Below are 17,393 nucleotides of genomic sequence, written 5' to 3' on the forward strand. Positions count from 1 at the left end.
CACCCGAAGGGAGCGCGAACCTCGCAGGGTGAGAAGAGAGTTGGGAGCGGGAAGGGGCGGAGCGGACGGTGGGCGCGGCCGCTGCGGGAGGCCGACTGGAACGGACGCCCCTCCTCTCCGCCCTCCCTCTCCCGAGAGGCAGAGTTAGGAGAGGTAAGGAAAGAGACGGTAAGTATGCTGCGAGACCCGAAAGGGACTCCGAAGAGGGTCGGTGAGGGAAGTCAGTTGTTGAGAGACTTTGTAGCAGTCATGGTGGCGGGACGACGAGGCGGTGCCAGTGTTCCTGGCGGAGTTGGCGGCAGTCATGAGGGAAAGGAGAGCCCCACTGAGGCGTAGGAGCTACAAGTATGGGCTTGAGTCGCTGGCACCTTGTCTCCTTAGGGATGCGTCCCTAAATGACCCGTTTTTGTCCAACGGGCGGCCCTTCCGCAGATTTGTCTTTCTGAATGATATTTTATATGTAAAGAGTATGACAAGTATCTCAATAAATGTCTCTTTTCCCTGTTTCCCAGTACTATTTCAAATTATTTGACTTTTGTGCCTTGTTAACTAATCTCATTCATACTTTATAGGTTTTTACAATTAAATATATTGACTCAAAGAAGGTTTCATTTTCACAGTCAGTCAGTTCAGTTCAGCCAGTCAGTCAGTTCAGTCGCTCAGTCGTGTCCGACTCTTTTCGACCCCATGAATCGCAGCACGCCAGGCCTCCCTGTCCATCACCAACTCCCGGAGTTCACTCAAACTCACCTCCATCGAGTCGGTGATGCCATCCAGCCATCTCATTCTCTGTCGTCCCCTTCTCCTCCTGCCCCCAATCCCTCCCAGCATCAGAAGAGTTGACTCACTGGAAAAGACTCTGATTTTCACAGTAGTTACAGAATACACTTCTAAATTCTGAAGAACCATGAAATGTCAATGCCAGAAGGGATTTCAGGGAATATGTAGTCCAATCCTTTCTTCTTAGTTTTTATCTAGTGTCTATCTAATAAAGAACTTAATTCAGTATAGGAGAGAAAAAAAAAGTTCATTTTAAGTTCATTACCATCTGAAGTGATTACCGATAAATTCAGCTTATGAGTCACCAGTCTCTCCTGAACAAGCTATGTTTGAATTTCCACAATTTAAAGCATTGTTGTAAAATCAGTTTGATAAACCGAGAGAATCCTTATAATAATGTGTGACAAGAAAGCACAACCAAGAAATCTGTCAAACCCAAAGTTCACTAGGTACTCTTTCCTACTGAGGCCCATTATGACCTTGGGATCCTTTTCAGTAATTTACTGTTGTGCACCCAAAACCTGTTGATGGGATTTAATATGTAAGATAAAGCAAATTTTCCATTCCTGGTGGGGGTGGGGATGGATCATAAAGCAAAAGGATGCAATAAATGAAAGATTAGTATTATCATTTCGTTATCCACTGTCTTTTTTTAGCTGGATTGCCATTATTTTGTTCATTAGCTAATTAATAATAGGTAAATAATTTGAAAACCCCAGAGACTATGTTAGGAGTTACTATGTGAACTGTGATTTGGTTAAGATCAACTGCAAATTCTAAGCATACCTAATGAAGCCTTTGATAGAAAACATTTACTCAAGTTGCTTCAAGCAATGAAGAGATAATTGTAAAGATCAACAGAGTAGTGGAGTAGTGGAGACAGTTATACCATAGATATTAAAAAAAAAAAAGAACGAACTGTTGAACTGATAGATCAAACTGGGAGCAGATCAAGCTCGGGACCTCAAAGGCAAAAAAAAATTTGACTCGTCTCTAGAGCTTAGCTATAAACATGAATCACCTATGTATCTCTTCACTGGCATCTCACTACCAGTTCAATTACTCATTGTCTCTAGACTTGATCTCTTTTTCTATTGTGCTTTACAAATAATTACAGCTTTCTCATAACATCGGCTTGCCTCATGAATATGATACTACGTTAGGACTTCCCTTTCTACATTCTTTTTGCTTCAGTATCTACTAACTATATACTTGAATCTTGAGCTCTTCTCCCAGTTCTAATTCCTAAAGGGTTCATTTCATATCAGGTCACTTTTTATCTGGCAGCCAAGATTTGTCTTTAGTATTTATCCAGTCGGAAATGACAGAGGAAATTGTAGCTCAACGCATGACTTGCTTGCAGTTCCTTTAGAAGGGATATTATAGTGGGGCAGTTTACCTTAGGGTAATATTCATAGTAAAGCAGTTCTTGATTGCTCTGTCTTGAGTTCAATTAATCAAAAGTTAGTTCTGAATTAAAATATCAAATTTTTAATGCATCCACTAAAAAAAAATTAAAGTTCTAGTCTCACAGTTGACCTACTAGTGTGCTGTATTTATTATAGATTATTACCATTAATTCTTAACTGATAAATTGCCACATGTGTGTGTATATAATTTAGTCACTAAGTTGTGTCCCACTCGTTTGCAATCCTATAGACTGTAACCTGCCAGGTTCCTCTGTCCATGCGATTTCCCAGGAAAGAATACTGGAGTACTGGGTTGCCATTTCCTTCTCAGGGGATCTTCCCAACCCAGAGATTGAACCTGTGTCTCCTGCATTGCAGGTGGATTCTTTCTTGCTGAGCCACAGGGGAAGCCTCATACACCTATAAACGGTATGGACCTAACAGAAGCAGAAGATACTAAGAAAAGGTGGCAACAATACACAGAAGGACCATACAAAAAAGATCTTAATGACCCAGATAACCATGATGGTGTGATCACTTACCGAGAGCCAGACATCTTGGAATGTGAAGTTAAGTGGACCTTAGGAAGCATCACTACAAACAAAGTTTGTGAAGGTGATGGAATTCCAGCTGAGTTATTTCAAATCCTAAAAGATGATACTGTGAAGCACTCAATATGCCAGCAAATTTGGAAAATTCAACAATTGCCACAGGACTGGAAATGGTCAGTTTTCATTCTAATCCCAAAGAAAGGCAATGCCAAAGAATGTTCAAACTACCACACAGTTGCACTCATCTCACACACTAGCAAAGTAATGCTCAAAGTGCTAAATGCTACAAGCTAAGCTTCAACAGTATGTGAACTGTGAAATTCCAGATGTTCAAACTGGATTTAGAAAAGGCAGAGGAACCAGAGATCAAATTGCCAACATCTGTTGGATCATCGAAAAAGCAAGAGTTCCAGAAAAACATCTGCTTTATTGACTACACCAAAACCTTTGGCTGTGTGGGTCACAACAAAGTGTGGAAAATTCTTAAAGAGATGACAATACCAGACCACTACCTGCCTCCTGAGAAATCTATGTGCAGGTCAAGAAGCAACAGTTACAACCATACATGGAGCAACAGACTGGTTCCATATTGGGAAAGGAATACGCCAAGTAACCCACTCCAGTATTCTTGCGTGGAGAATCCCATGGACAGAGAAGCCTGGTAGGCTACAGTCCACGGGGTCGCAAAGAGTCAGACACGACTGAGCGACGGAACGGAACGTATATTGCCACCCTGCTTATTTAACTTATATGCAGAGTGAAAATGAAAGTGAAAGTCGTTCAGTTGTGTCCGACTCTTTTTGTGACCCCATGGACTATGCAGTTCATGGAATTCTCCAGGCTAGAATACTGGAATGGGTAGCCTTTTCCTTCTCCAAGGGATCTTCCCAATCCAGGGATCAAACCCAGGTCTCCTGCACTGTAGGCGAATTCTTTACTAGCTGAGCTACAAGGGAAGCCCTTATATGCAGAGTACATCATTGGAAATGCTAGGCTGATGAAGCGAAAGCTGGAGTCAAGATTGCCCAGAGAAATATTAATAACCTCAGATATGCAAATGTCACCACCCTTATGGCAGAAAGTGAAGAGGAATTAAATAGCCTATTGATGAAAGAGGAGAGTGAAAAAGCTGGCTTTAAAAAAAAACACTGAGATTATGGCATCCGCTCCCATCACTTCATGGCAAATAGATGGGGAAACAATGGAAACAGTGACAGACTTTATACTGGTGGGCTCCAAAATCGTTGCAGATAGTGACTGCAGCCATGAAATTAAAAGACACTTGCTCCTTGGAAGAAAAGCTATGACAAACCTAGACAGAATATTAAAAAGCAGAGACATTACTTTGCTGACAGAGGTCCATATAGTCAAAGCTTTGGTTTTTCTAGTAGTCATGTATGGATGTGAGAGTTGGACCATGAAGAAAGCTGAGGACCAAAGAATTTATGCTTTTGAACTGTGGTGTTAGAGAAGACTCTTCAGAGTCCCTTGGACTGAAAGGAGATCAAACCAGTCAATCCTCAAGGAAATCAGTCCTAACATTCATTGAAAGAACTGATGCTGAAGCTGAAACTCCAGTTCTTTGGCAAAGAACTTTGGCAAAGAACTGACTCATTAGAAAAGACCCTGATGCTAGGAAAGATTGAAGGCAGGAGAAGGGGATGACAGAGGATGAGATGATTAGATGTCATCACGGACTCAATGGACATGAGTTTGAGAAAGCTCTGGGAGTTGGTGTTGGACATCGAAGCCTAGTGTGCTGTAATCCATGGGGTTGCAGAATCAGACATGACTGAGCGACTGAACAGCAGCAGCCATTTTTATAGTTTTAGTCCTTCTACTTCCAAAAGTGTATTTCTACTTTATGTAAAAAGCTATATATATTTAACCTTAATTTTTGACCAAGAGAAAATGAATTATTTAGTAAGAAGAGTTTTAGTCACAAGTCTACTGTATTAATAATTTACCACTTAGTTGTATGGGATATATGATTTTCTTTGCATTTACCAGCCCTAATTATCAGTAGTATATCATTTTAAATTATTATTATAAGATTGCATACTTATCTAAGTTTTCATTTTGACTCTATTTTAAAGCCTTTTGTTTTTTTCTGTTTACTTTTGGAATGAATCAAAGACCAGAAATGAGTGGAATGCTATAACATAAGCAAGCCAAACCAAAAATCTGTTATAACCTTTATTAAATACTAAATGAAGAAAAGATAAAAAGAACCCTACAAAGTTCCAACTGATAATTACCCTATTCAGACATTGGTGAATATGTCCCTCAATCCAAGTCGACCTTCTTCATCAGAGGTAAGAGAATCTTTTTGTACTAAAATATAAGAAACACCTACCTACCATTGGTTTTAAAAAGTTTTGATAAAGCAAACGTGGATTATATAAAGTATTAGATACTAACTCCACTGTGAACCCAATTGTCTGTATCCCATTATTTGATTATAGATCTTGTATCTCTAAGGACCCCAATTATACTGGTACCTCCAGGGCATTGAGCCTATAATCTTTTTTTGTTTGTTTCTCTTCTCAGGCCTGTCTGGCTATCTTAAATATCATGGAGCATTCTTGATCACTCTCTTGCACATAATTTTGACTCGTTTCCCCCTCTCATTTCATTGTACTCCTTGACAAAGCAAAAACCCTGGTTAATCTTCATCTGTTCCTCATGTACACCTACACTGGCACATGGCTGGAGAAAAATTACCAGCATAAGGACTGAGAATTCACTTTAAATTAATGAGCATGAATCTCGAGTGGACCTTTTTGCTAGAAGGCAACAAGACTACCTCCCACATATTCTCTGTTCCACTATTTTAGACAACTGTTTCCTACATTCTCAAACCCCAGTACCTTCTTCCCATTTTTTTCTTTAAATTAGCTCCAAACAAGTTTTCACTCCTCTACTCTGCCAAAACCGACTGCCCTGTTCGCCTTTACATTACTAAAGCTGTGGTTTAATTCTTATCCCGCATACGCTTGATCTGTATATGCACAGTAGTTGACACCATGATCACTCTCTTCCTTGACATAATTCCTTGTTATTCATTCTCAGTCGTCTTTTAAACAATATTTATAAATTTGGCTGCATCGGGTCTTAGTTGCAGCACTTGGGATCTGTAGTTTAGGCATGCAGGATCTTCAGTTGCAGCATATGGGATCTATTTCCCTGACTACAGATCGAACCTGGGCCCCCTGCATTGGTAGAACAGAGTCTTAGCCACCAGACTACCAAGGAAGTCCCTTGTTCTGTCTTCTCTTTTAGGTGTTTTTCTTCTTCCTGATCTCTTGATACTGGGAAACTTCAGGGGTCAGCTCTTTGTTCTCTTCTCTGTTTGCACTCATTGCGATCTTATCCAATCTAGTACTTTTAAATACCAACATTATGCTACGTATTCACAAATTTATATCCCCATCCCAACCCTCTTTCCCAAACTCCAGACTGATGTTGTCCGACTGCCTACTTGAAATCTCCACTTGGATGACCAATAGACAACAGAAACTCAACATGTTTGAAACTGAACTATACTTCTCCCCGCAACCCAAACCTGTACTAACCATGACCTTACTCATTTCAGTTTATGGCAAATCCATCCTTTTAATATCCAAACACCTTGGATTCATACTTAATGCCTCACTCAAACTTCACTTCTTGGATGCTCAGTTCAGTTCAATCACTCAGTCGTGTCTGACTCTTTGAGACCCCATGGACTGCAGCACGCCAGGCCTCCCTGTCCATCACCAACTCCCAGAGTTTACTCAGACTCATGTCCATTGAGTTGATGATGCCATCCAACCATCTTATCCTCTGTCATCCCCTTCTCCTCCCGCCTTCAATTTTTCCCAGCATCAGGGTCTTTTCAAATGAGTCAGCTTTTCGCATCAGGTGGCCAAAATATTGCAGTTTCATCTTCAACATCAGTCCTTCCAATGAATATTCAGGACTGATTTCCTTAGGATGGACTGGTTGGATCTCCTTGCAGTCCAAAGGACTCTGTAGAGTCTTCTCCAACACCACAGTTCAGCTTTGATTAGACAGACTCTTGTTGGTAAAGTAATGTCTGTGCTTTTTAATATGCTGTCTAGTTTGGTTGTAGCTTTTCTTCCAAGGAGCAAGTGTCTTTTAATTTCATGGCTGCTGTTACCATCTGCAATGATTTTGGAGCCCCCCAAAATAAAGTCTGTCACTGTTTCCATTGTTTCCCCTTCTATTTGCCATGAAGTGATGGGACCAGATGCCATGATCTTAGTTTTCTGAATGTTGAGTTTTAAGCCAACTTTTTCACTCTCCTCTTTGACTTTCATCAAGAGGCTCTTTAGTTCTTCTTTGCTTTCTGCCATAAGAGTGGTGTCATCTGTATATCTGAGATTATTGATATTTCTCCCAGCAGTCTTGATCCCAGCTTGTGCTTCATCAAGCCCAGCATTTCTCATGATGTACTCTGCATATAAGTTAAATAACCAGGGTGACAATATTCAGCCTTGACATACTCCTTTCCCGATTTGGAACCAGTCTGTTGTTCCAGGTTCAGTTCTAACTGTTGCTTCTTGACCTGCATACAGACTTCTCAAGTGGCAAGTCAGGTGGTCTGGTATTCCTATCTCTTTAAGAATTTTCCACAGTTTGTTGTGATCCACACAGTCAAAGGCTTTGGCATAGTCAATAAAGCAGAAGTAGATGTTTTTCTGGAACTCTCTTGCTTTTTCGATGATCCAGCGAATGTTGACAATTTGATCTCTGGTTCCTCTGCCTTTTCTAAATCCAGCTTGAACATCTGGAAGTTCACGGTTCACGTACTGTTGAAGACTGGCTTGGAGAACTTTGAGCATTACTTTGCTAGCGTGTGAGATGAATTTAATCCGAAAGAAAATAGCTGAATCACTTTGCTGTACACCTGAAACTAACACAAAATTATAAATCAACTGTACTTCAATTAAAATTTAAAAGATATGACAACCAAATACATATGTTATCCTTGATTGGATTCTAGATTGAAAGAACATTCTGAGGACAGTTGAACAATGGGGAAATTTGAATATGGACTAGATATCAGTTGACATTAAAGAATTGTTTTCTTAGATGTGTATTTGGATTATTCCATTTAAAACTGAAAATTACTCCCTCTTTTCACTTTTTTTTTGCCCTGCTCTACTTATTCTCTTTGACCAGGTATGCTCACTTTCTAATCACTTTTCTGTATTACTTACCAGTATTTTATATTTAATGTTTATTGTCTGTGTCCCACACAAGGCTGAGACTAGTCTGAGGCAAAGGAGTCAGTTGTCTTTGGTGCAAAACTTAAGAGGCACCCCCAAAATTAAATAATTAAAATAAATAATAAAAGATTTCTAAAATGAAAAATTAATGGAAAAACCAATGATGAACAAGATATCAACATTTTAAATAGAAACAGGATCCAATAATGCTATGCCTAACCTGGAGAATCCCAGGGACGGGGGAGCCTGGTGGGCTGCCGTCTATGGGGTCACACGGAGTCGGACACGACTGAAGTGATTAAGCAGCAGCAGCAGCAACCATTTTGAAGCCAGAGGCAAAAGGCAAAATATATATCCCTCTGTATATCTTTTAATGTATTTTTACTTTATGTATTTATCATGGAATAGTCAATTTTATTTTCACTTATTTTTAAAAATTTTTAGTCATAGTTGATTTACAATATAGTGTAAATTTAAGATGGGCTTCCCAGGTGGCTCAGTGTTAAAGAATCTACCTGCCAGTGCAGGAGATGCAGATTTGATCCCTGGGTCAAGAAGAACCCCTGGAGTAGGAAATGGGAAACCACTCCAGTATTCTTGCCTGGGAAATTTTGTGGACAGAGAAACCTGATAGGCCACACATTCCATGGGGTCCCAAAGAGTCGGACATGACTGAGCGACTAAGCACTCCACAGGTAAGGTTTAGGTATGAATGTGAAAGTCATTCAGCCGTGTCTAACTCTTTTCAACCCCATGTACTATACAGTCCATGGAATTCTCCAGGCCAGAATACTGGAATGGTTAGCCGTTCCTTTCTCCAGGGGATCTTCTGAACCCAGGGATGGAACTTAGGTCTCCCGCATTGCAGGCTTATTCCTTACCCTCTGAGTCATCAGGGAAGCCATAGCACAGCAATTCAGTTATACGTGTGTGTATATATATATTCTTTTTCAGATTCTTTTCCCTTATAAGTTATTACATAATATTCAGTACAGTTTCCTGTGCTATTTAATGTATTTTTAAATAGTTAATAGTTTTAATGAGAATATTATTGATGAGTTTACTTCCATTAAAGCCAGGAAAGTAAAATTACAATAAAGTTTTAATACAGGCTTGCAAAATTTTCAAATATGTTGTTCTGAAAAAAGTTAGCCATTAAGAAATGTATTTTTTAAAAAGCCTGTATATAGCAGTTTGCTTTTTTTTTCTACTCAGACTCTAATAGTACCATTCTATCTTTAAATTTATGATTTTTTGTTCATCATGAATTTTTTGCATTGATTGGATCTTTAGATATTATTTACCTTGATGATTGAGGCTTTGATGCCACTTTAAATTTTGTGCCTGAGGTGAGTGCTTCACTTGCCTCATCCTTCTTGTCCTGATACCTCATTAGAATATCAGCTGCATGCAGGCATGGATCTTTGCTTTACTCACTATATGCTCATAGTGCCTAGAACAGTACTTCCACATAGTAAGTATGTTTGTTGAATGAGTAAATAAATTCAAACTCTCCATAAATTAATTTACTTCACAAAATGTTTCAAAGGCCAGGAAATGTTTTATTATTATAATTACTTTATATTGCCTCCTCATTCAATTATGGAATGAAAGTATATACAAACACTTTGAATTATAATTCTTGAATTGTTATAAAAATATTGAAGTAATTACTTGGTTTATGAAAGTAAAATGGAGTAAAATGTTTATTTCAAGAAATATTTTTCTCCTGTAAAATATTGATATAGTCATATAAATGATAAGGCCATATTTACTTCAGATTTCTGAAAGCTTTATAAATATTTATTATTATAGCTTTAATATTTACTATTGTAGTATTAGTACATGGTATAGCTTTTAGCTATTAACAGGATAGTATAGCCAGAGAGTAATCTTTAAAATGCCCTGATATTCAAAATACAGCATATAGGAAACTTCACTATTCAATCTATGCAGACATCTTAAACTGTTAGTTAATATTCTGACATCAAAATATACAGATAATATGCTTGGTCTATAAAATAACTTGAGCAAATTACTCATTCAAAGAGCCATTTTCATTTCCTATAAGAGTTAGTAATGTTAATGTAAAGTCATATTTACTTCAAAGTTAAAAAACATTTTTTTCAGATACATTATACTGTAGTGTATACTCATTTAAATGCTTTGACTTTTAATATGGATGAGTAGCAAACTTTCCAGAGAAGGCAATGGCACCCCACGCCAGTACTGTTGCCTGGAAAATCCCATGGAGGAGCCTGGTGGGCTGCAGTCCATGGGGTCGCTAAGAGTCGGACACGACTGAGCGACTTCACTTTCACTTTTCACTTTCGTGCATTGGGGAAGAAAATGGCAACCCACTCCAGTGTTCTTGCCTGGAGAATCCCAGGGGCGGGGGAGCCTGGTGGGCTGCCGTCTGTGGGGTCGCACAGAGTCAGACACGACTGAAGCAACTTAGCAGCATCAGCAAACTTTCACTGAAGTAAAAGTCTTTATTTGCTATAACTGTTTTGTAGGAATCTAAATATTCTTCTCAGTGGATGAATTCTAACTGAGGTCATAAAACATTAATAGAAAAGATGATAGTACATATAAGCACAGACAACATATAAACACAGACAATTTAAGCTTACAGACCTGCCCTATGTGGAAACAAACATTCCTTTTCCATCACTGGTGAGGAATAGGTTCTTCCTCAAATTCTGGTATATATATATATGTAAAGAATAAGGATTCCACAAAGTGACACAAATTGAACTGTGTAGGTATGGGTCAGGGAAAGGGGCATTGGTTGGTAATTGGAAATCTGATCTTGGCAATGTAGTATCCTCACTGCAAACCAGAAATGTTTTTTGTGTTATATATATGTTAAGGAAATCTAGCACCACATCTAGGACATTGTTTCCAAGGGAAAATGTGCTCCAGTGCCAAGTAGCCAACTTAGCGTATTTCAGGCTCTTCGTTTTGTTTTTTTGTATGTGTTTGTTCAGAAGGATACATATATACCTTGTTTATTTCAATGATGTTTATTAAACTCAAATTCTAGAGGACATTAATTGATTTTTCTCACTTAAAAATGATTTTAACTGACTTTATTCTCAATTTATTCAGTTGGTGGAACTTCATGTCTTTTATGTCCCTGAAGGATCATGGAATTATAAGTTAAATACCATTTCAATAGAAGTTGTTAACAAATTCATTTCAGCTGGATTTATAAGGCAAGTATTTTGTAGTCACATTACAATGTGTCTGAAAAAGCGATCTTTTTTTTTCTTCAGAGAAAAATGCTTTGTGGAAAATCAAAAATTGTAAGTGAAAAATATCTTGTTCCTGTGATGGATCCAGTCCCTGCCTTAATGAATACTATCAATAAATAGTACTATGTAACTGTTAAAAAGTGCCATAGGAACAGATGTCACTTAGCCGTAGCACTGCCACCTAGAAAACAGAGTATAACTAACCTGTATAGTGACCAGGCTATACACAAAGAGAATTAAGACCGTATTTACCTGAAATTAGAAAACTACTGAAGAGCTGTGAACAGTGGTTAAACCAGTATATGTATAGTGACTTTTTCACTGAACTATTTAAAAATAGAAACACGATATATATATACATATATCATATATATGGGCTTCCCAGGTGGCGCTAGTGGTAAAGAACCCGCCTGCCAATGCAGGAGATGTAAGGCATCGGGTTTGATTACTCGGTTGGGAAGATTCCCTGGAGGAGGGCAGGACAACCCACTCCAGTATTCATGCCTGGAGAATCGCATGGATAGAGGAACCTGATGGGCCGTTGTCCACTGGGATGTAAAGAGTTGGACAGGACTGAAGCAACTGAGCACGTACATAGCATATATATATTTTCACATTCACAGAAACACACATGATAGTATGTATTCTAACTGCCTGTTGTTATTTCTCTTGAGGACACCTCAGTCTTCCTAATCTTCCCCATCATTTTTTTCAAGCACACGAACTTCCTTTCTGTTCTGGAACACATTAGACATAGTCCTACCTCAGAACTCTTGTACTTGCTGTTTCTTTTGTCTGAAATGCTCTCTGTGCCTTTACATATGCTATCTCATCTCCTTCATTCATGTCTTTTCTCCAGTATTACTTTTTTGTTTATATTTTCTCTCATCAGAATACTCATCCTTACCTGTTTTATGGTTCTCTAGTACTGGGCTTCCCTGGTAGCTCAGCGATAAAGAATCTGCCTGCCAATGCAGGAGACGTGGGTTCGATCTCTGCGTTGGAAAGATTCCCTAGAGAAGTAAATGGCAACCCACTCTAGTGTTCTTGCCTAGAGAATCCCATGGACAGAGGAGCCTGGCAGACTACAGTCCATGCTGTCACAAAGAATCAGATAGGACTGAGCGACTAAACAACAAGAACAACAAATAGTACTTAGGCAACCCACTCCAGTGTTCTTGCCTGGAGAATCCCAGGGATGGGGGAGCCTGGTGGGCTGCCGTCTGTGGGGTCGCACAGAGTCGGACACAACTGAAGCAACTTAGCAGCAGCAGCAGTGTCTTATGAATTAAATTTTTTTCTTATTTACTTTGTTGATTTTTCACTTCCACCATTAGATTGTAAGGTCTATAAGGGAAAAAATATTTGTTTTGTTGATTGCCTTATTCTCAACCCTACAACAATGTCTGACACAAAGAGGAGCTCAATATATATTTGTTAATTGAATGAGTTAATTATATAATATTCCCCTAAAAGTCTAGAAAAATAAGAACTCAGAACAAGAGCTTTAAATTTTAGATGTTGAGGAATGAAGTGTTCCCAATAAGCAAAAATGTATAGTCTGATGACATTCAATCATGAAAAAAATGTTTTAAGCACTAGCTAACACAGATTCAGAAGAAGGCAATGGCAAGCCACTCCAGTACTCTTGCCTAGAAAATCCCATGGATGGAGGAGCCTGGTAGGTTGCAGTCCGTGGGGTCGCTAAGGGTTGGACACGACTGAGCGACTTCACTTTCACTTTTCACTTTCACACACTGGAGAAGGAAATGGCAACCCACTCCAGTGTTGCCTGGAGAATCCCAGGGACGGGGGACCCTGGTGGGCTTCTGTCTATGGGGTCACACAGAGTTGGACACGACTGAAGTGATGCAGCAGCAGCAGCAACACGGATTCATGGGGTCACAAAGAGTCAGACACGACTGAACGACTGAACTGAACACTGTCAAAACTTCCAAAACAAATATCTGTGGCTAAACTCTTCTTTAAGATACATATAACATTATATAAATATCATTGCAAGGTTTTATTTTAGTAAAAAATCTGAAGGTAGATGAGAAAAGTGAAACTGAAGGTAGATAAGAAAAGAAAAGAAGTCCTTTTTACTACAGAAAGGACTTTTATAAACTGTACATTTGGAAAATTTAAAATTTTAATGATTTTATTGATTAAGTGACTTTTAACCATTTTGTAAAAAAATATTTACAGCCTTCAAGTCTACAAAGTTCCAAGCAATGTAGAAACACAATATATTAAGTTATATATGATATATTAAATTAGTATTTGGACTTGAGATGAATGACTAAAGCTACTGAATCTTTATTATAGCTGAAACCTATTTTATTTTACATTATAAGGCAATGTCATGATATTTCAGAGTATCTCCTCACCTAACTTTACAAGACCTGAGGGAGCGTCTCAGTGAGTTCCTTGATGAAGAAGCTGTTGCAGAAAAATTTTTATTTCTCAAATGCATTGGAAATAATCTAGCTGTAGTAAGTTTTCTTAATTTTTCTTTTTGATTAAAGAAAAGCACACCTTAACAAATTTTCTTTCTTAGATGCTTATTAACTCCTTAATATACTATGCATTATGTAATCTCAATCATAACAAAATGGAAATATCATTTAGCACACAGGTCATCAAGAAAAGATGGGCCTTTCTGGTATATTATTGTGCACTACAATATGGGGGGATTTGGTGTGTAAATTTCCTTGGGGAGAAAAGAAAGACATTTTAAAATGTGATCATATATTTTTAAATTTAATAGCATTTAAAAGCTTTTTAAATGAGCACTTGTGGGGGAAAAAAAAGATTCTCATTTGTTAGGCCACAACTAGCCTTGTTTGATGTAGAATGACTCTAATATACTGTAATCAATGGGGCAGGAATCAGCTGTTCTCAATTGAACACTCCTATTTGTAGCTTCAGTGGCAGGATTTTCTAAATAGAGTTTTCCTAGCTGAAATCTCCGGAGAAGGCAATGGCAAGCCACTCCAGTACTATTGCCTAGAAAATCCCATGGATGGAGGAGCCTGGTAGGCTGCAGTCCGTGGGTTCGCTAAGGGTCGGACACGACTGAGCGACTTCACTTTCACTTTTCACTTTCACACATTGGAGAAGGAAATGGCAACCCGCTCCAGTGTTCTTGCCTGGAGAATCCCAGGGACTGGGGAGCCTGGTGGGCTTCCATCTATGGGGTCGCACAGAGTCGCACACGACTGAAGTGACTTAGCAGCAGCTGAAATCTCAGTCCAGCAAACCAATAGATCTCAAAGTTTCTGGTTTCTCGTATTTATATAAGGTTTATTTCTCTAATCAAGATTTTCCCTATTTAAACTCTAAGTGGGAAAGAATCCCTTAGAAGAAATGGAGTAGGCCTCACAGTCAACAAAAGAGTCAGGAATGAAGTACTTGGGTGCAATCTCAAAAACAAAAGAATGATCTCTTTTCGTTTTCAAGGAAAACCATTCAATATCACAGCAATCCAAGTCTATACCCCAACCACTAATGCTGAAGGAGCTGAAGTTGGATGGTTCAATGATGACCTACAAAACCTTATTGAACTAACACCCAAAAAAAGAGGTCTCTTTCATCATAGGCAACTGGAGTGAAAAAGTAGGAAGTCAAGAGGTATGTAGAGTAACAAGCAAGTTTGGCTTTGGAGTACAAAATGAAGCAGCGCAAAGGCTGACAGAGTTTTGCCAAGAGAACACACTGATCATAGCAAACACCCTCTTCCAACAGCACATGAGATGATACTACACATGGACATCCCTAGACAGTCAACACCAAAATCAGATTGATTATGTTCTTTGCAGCCAAAGATGGAGAAGCTCTATACAGTCAGCAAAAACAAGACCAGGAGCTATGGCTCAGATCATGAACTCCTTGTTACCAAATTCAGACTGAAATTGAAGAAAGTAGGGAAAACCACTAGACCATTCAGTTATGCCCTAAATCAAATCCCTTATGATTATACAGTGGAAGTGAGAAATGGATTAAAGGAATTAGATCTGATAGAATGCCTGAAGAACTATGGACAGAAGTTTGTAACATTGTAAGAAGGTGGTGATCAGAACCATCCCCAAGAAAAAGAAGTACAAAAAGGTAAGGGTTGTCTGAGGAGGCCTTAAAAATAGCTGAGAAAAGAAGAGAAGGGAAAGCAAAGGATAAAAGGAAAGATATACCCATCTGAATGCAGAGTTCCAAAGAATAGCAAGGAGAGATAAGAAAGCCCTCCTAAGTGATCAGTGCAAAAATATAGAGGAAAACAATAGGATGGGAAAGACTAGAGCTCTCTTCAAGAAAATTAGAGATACCAAGGGAAAATTTCATGCAAAGATGGGCACAATAAAGGACAGAAATGGTATGGGCCTAACAGAAGCAGAAGATATTAAAACGAGGTGGCAAATATACAAAATAACTATACAAAAAAAGATCTTAATGATGCAGATAACCATAATGGTGTGATCACTCACCCAGCGCCAGACATCCTGGAATGTGAAGTCAAGTGGGCCTTAAGAAGCATTACTATGAACAAAGTTAATGGAGGTGATGGAATTTCAGCTGAGTTATTTCAAATCCTAAAAGATGATGCTGTGAAAGTGCTGCACTCAATATACCAGCAAATATGGAAAATTCAGCACTGGCTACATGACTGGAAAAGGTCAGTTTTCATTCCAATCCCAAAGAAAGGCAATGTCAAAGAATGTTAAAACTGCCACACAGTTGCACTTATCTCACATATTAGCAAAGTAATGCTCAAAATGCTCCAAGCTAGGCTTCAACAGTAGGTGAACCAAGAACTTCCAGATGTTCAAGATGGATTTAGAAAAGACAAAGGAACCTGAGATCAAATTGCCAACATACATTGGATAATAGAAAAAGCAAGAGAATTCCAGAAAAACATCTACTTCTGTTTGACTGACTACACTAAAGCCTTTGACTGTGTGGATCACAACAAAGTGTGGAAAATTCTTAAAGACAAGGGAATACCAGACCACCTGACCTGCCTCCTGAGAAATCTGTGTGCAGGTCAAGATGCAACAGTTAGAACCAAACCTCGAAAAACAGACTGGTTCCAAATTGGGAAAGGAGTACATCAAGGCTGTATGTTGTCACCCTGCTTATTTAACTTATATGCTAAGTACTTCATGTGAAATGCAGGGCTGGATGAAGCACAAGTGGGAATCAAGATTGCCTGGAGAAATAGAAATAATCTCAGATACACATATAATACCACCCTTATAGCTGAAAGCAAAGAGGAATTAAAGACCCTCTTGATGAAGGTGAAAGAGGAGAGTGAAAAAGCGGCTTAAAACTCAGCATTCAAAAAATGAAGATCATGGCATCCAGTCCATCACTTCATATCAAGTAGATGGGGAAACAAGAGAAACAGTGATGGACTTTATTTTCTTGGACTCCAAAATCACTGCAGCTGGTGACTGTAGCCATGAAATTAAAAGATGCTTGTTCCTTGGAAGAAAAGTTGTGACCAATCTAGACAGCATATTTAAAAGCAGAGACATTACTTTGCCAACAAAGGTCCATCTGGTCAAAGCTATGGTTTTTCTAGTAGTCATGTATGGATGTGAGAGTTGGACCATAAAGAAAGCTGAGCACTGAAGAATTGATGCTTTTGAACTGTGGTGCTGGAGAAGATTCTTGAGAGTCCCTTAGACCGCAAAGAGATCAAACCAGTCAATCCTAAAGGAAATCAGTCCTGAATATTCATTGGAAGGACTGATGATGAAGTTTAAGCTCCAATACTTTGGCCATTTGTTATGAAGAACTGACTCTAGAAAAGACTCTAATGCTGGGAAAGATTGAAGGCAGTAGGAGAAGGGGATGACAGAGGATGAGATGGTTGGGTGGCATCACCAACGTGATGGACATGAGTTTGAACAAGCTCCAGGAGTTGGTAATGGACATGGAAGCCTAGTGTGCTGCAGTCTATGAGGTCTCAAAGAGTTGGACACAACTAAATGACTGAACTGAACTGAAACTGATTCAGTTTATTCCTATTCTACTCTAGTTTAAACATATCATTATTATGTATTTGCTTATGTGGTTATTTGTTTAACGTCTAATTCTGCCTAGACTGTAGCTCCCTGTGAGCAAAGGCCTTGTTTTATTCACTATTAGAATCCCAGGGAAGGG

At 38.8% G+C, this 17,393-nt stretch overlaps 1 protein-coding gene across 1 annotated transcript in view; it reads left to right on the top strand.

Annotated features, from left to right (window-relative positions):
• Window positions 1-36: 36 nt before the first annotated feature.
• Window positions 37-17,393, top strand: part of SPATA1 (spermatogenesis associated 1) — a 58,204-nt gene continuing 40,847 nt past the window's right edge. The window contains 5 exon segments of the mRNA XM_088835434.1: window positions 37-168; window positions 2,568-2,618; window positions 4,877-5,055; window positions 11,086-11,192; window positions 13,609-13,726. Of these exon segments, the coding sequence (XP_088691560.1) occupies window positions 5,020-5,055; window positions 11,086-11,192; window positions 13,609-13,726 (261 nt within the window). The 5' untranslated portion in view covers window positions 37-168; window positions 2,568-2,618; window positions 4,877-5,019.

This window comes from Moschus berezovskii, chromosome 4 (genome assembly GCF_049115385.1).
Source record: "Moschus berezovskii isolate FMDL1 chromosome 4, NW_MosBer_1.0, whole genome shotgun sequence".
Taxonomy (NCBI): domain Eukaryota; kingdom Metazoa; phylum Chordata; class Mammalia; order Artiodactyla; family Moschidae; genus Moschus; species Moschus berezovskii.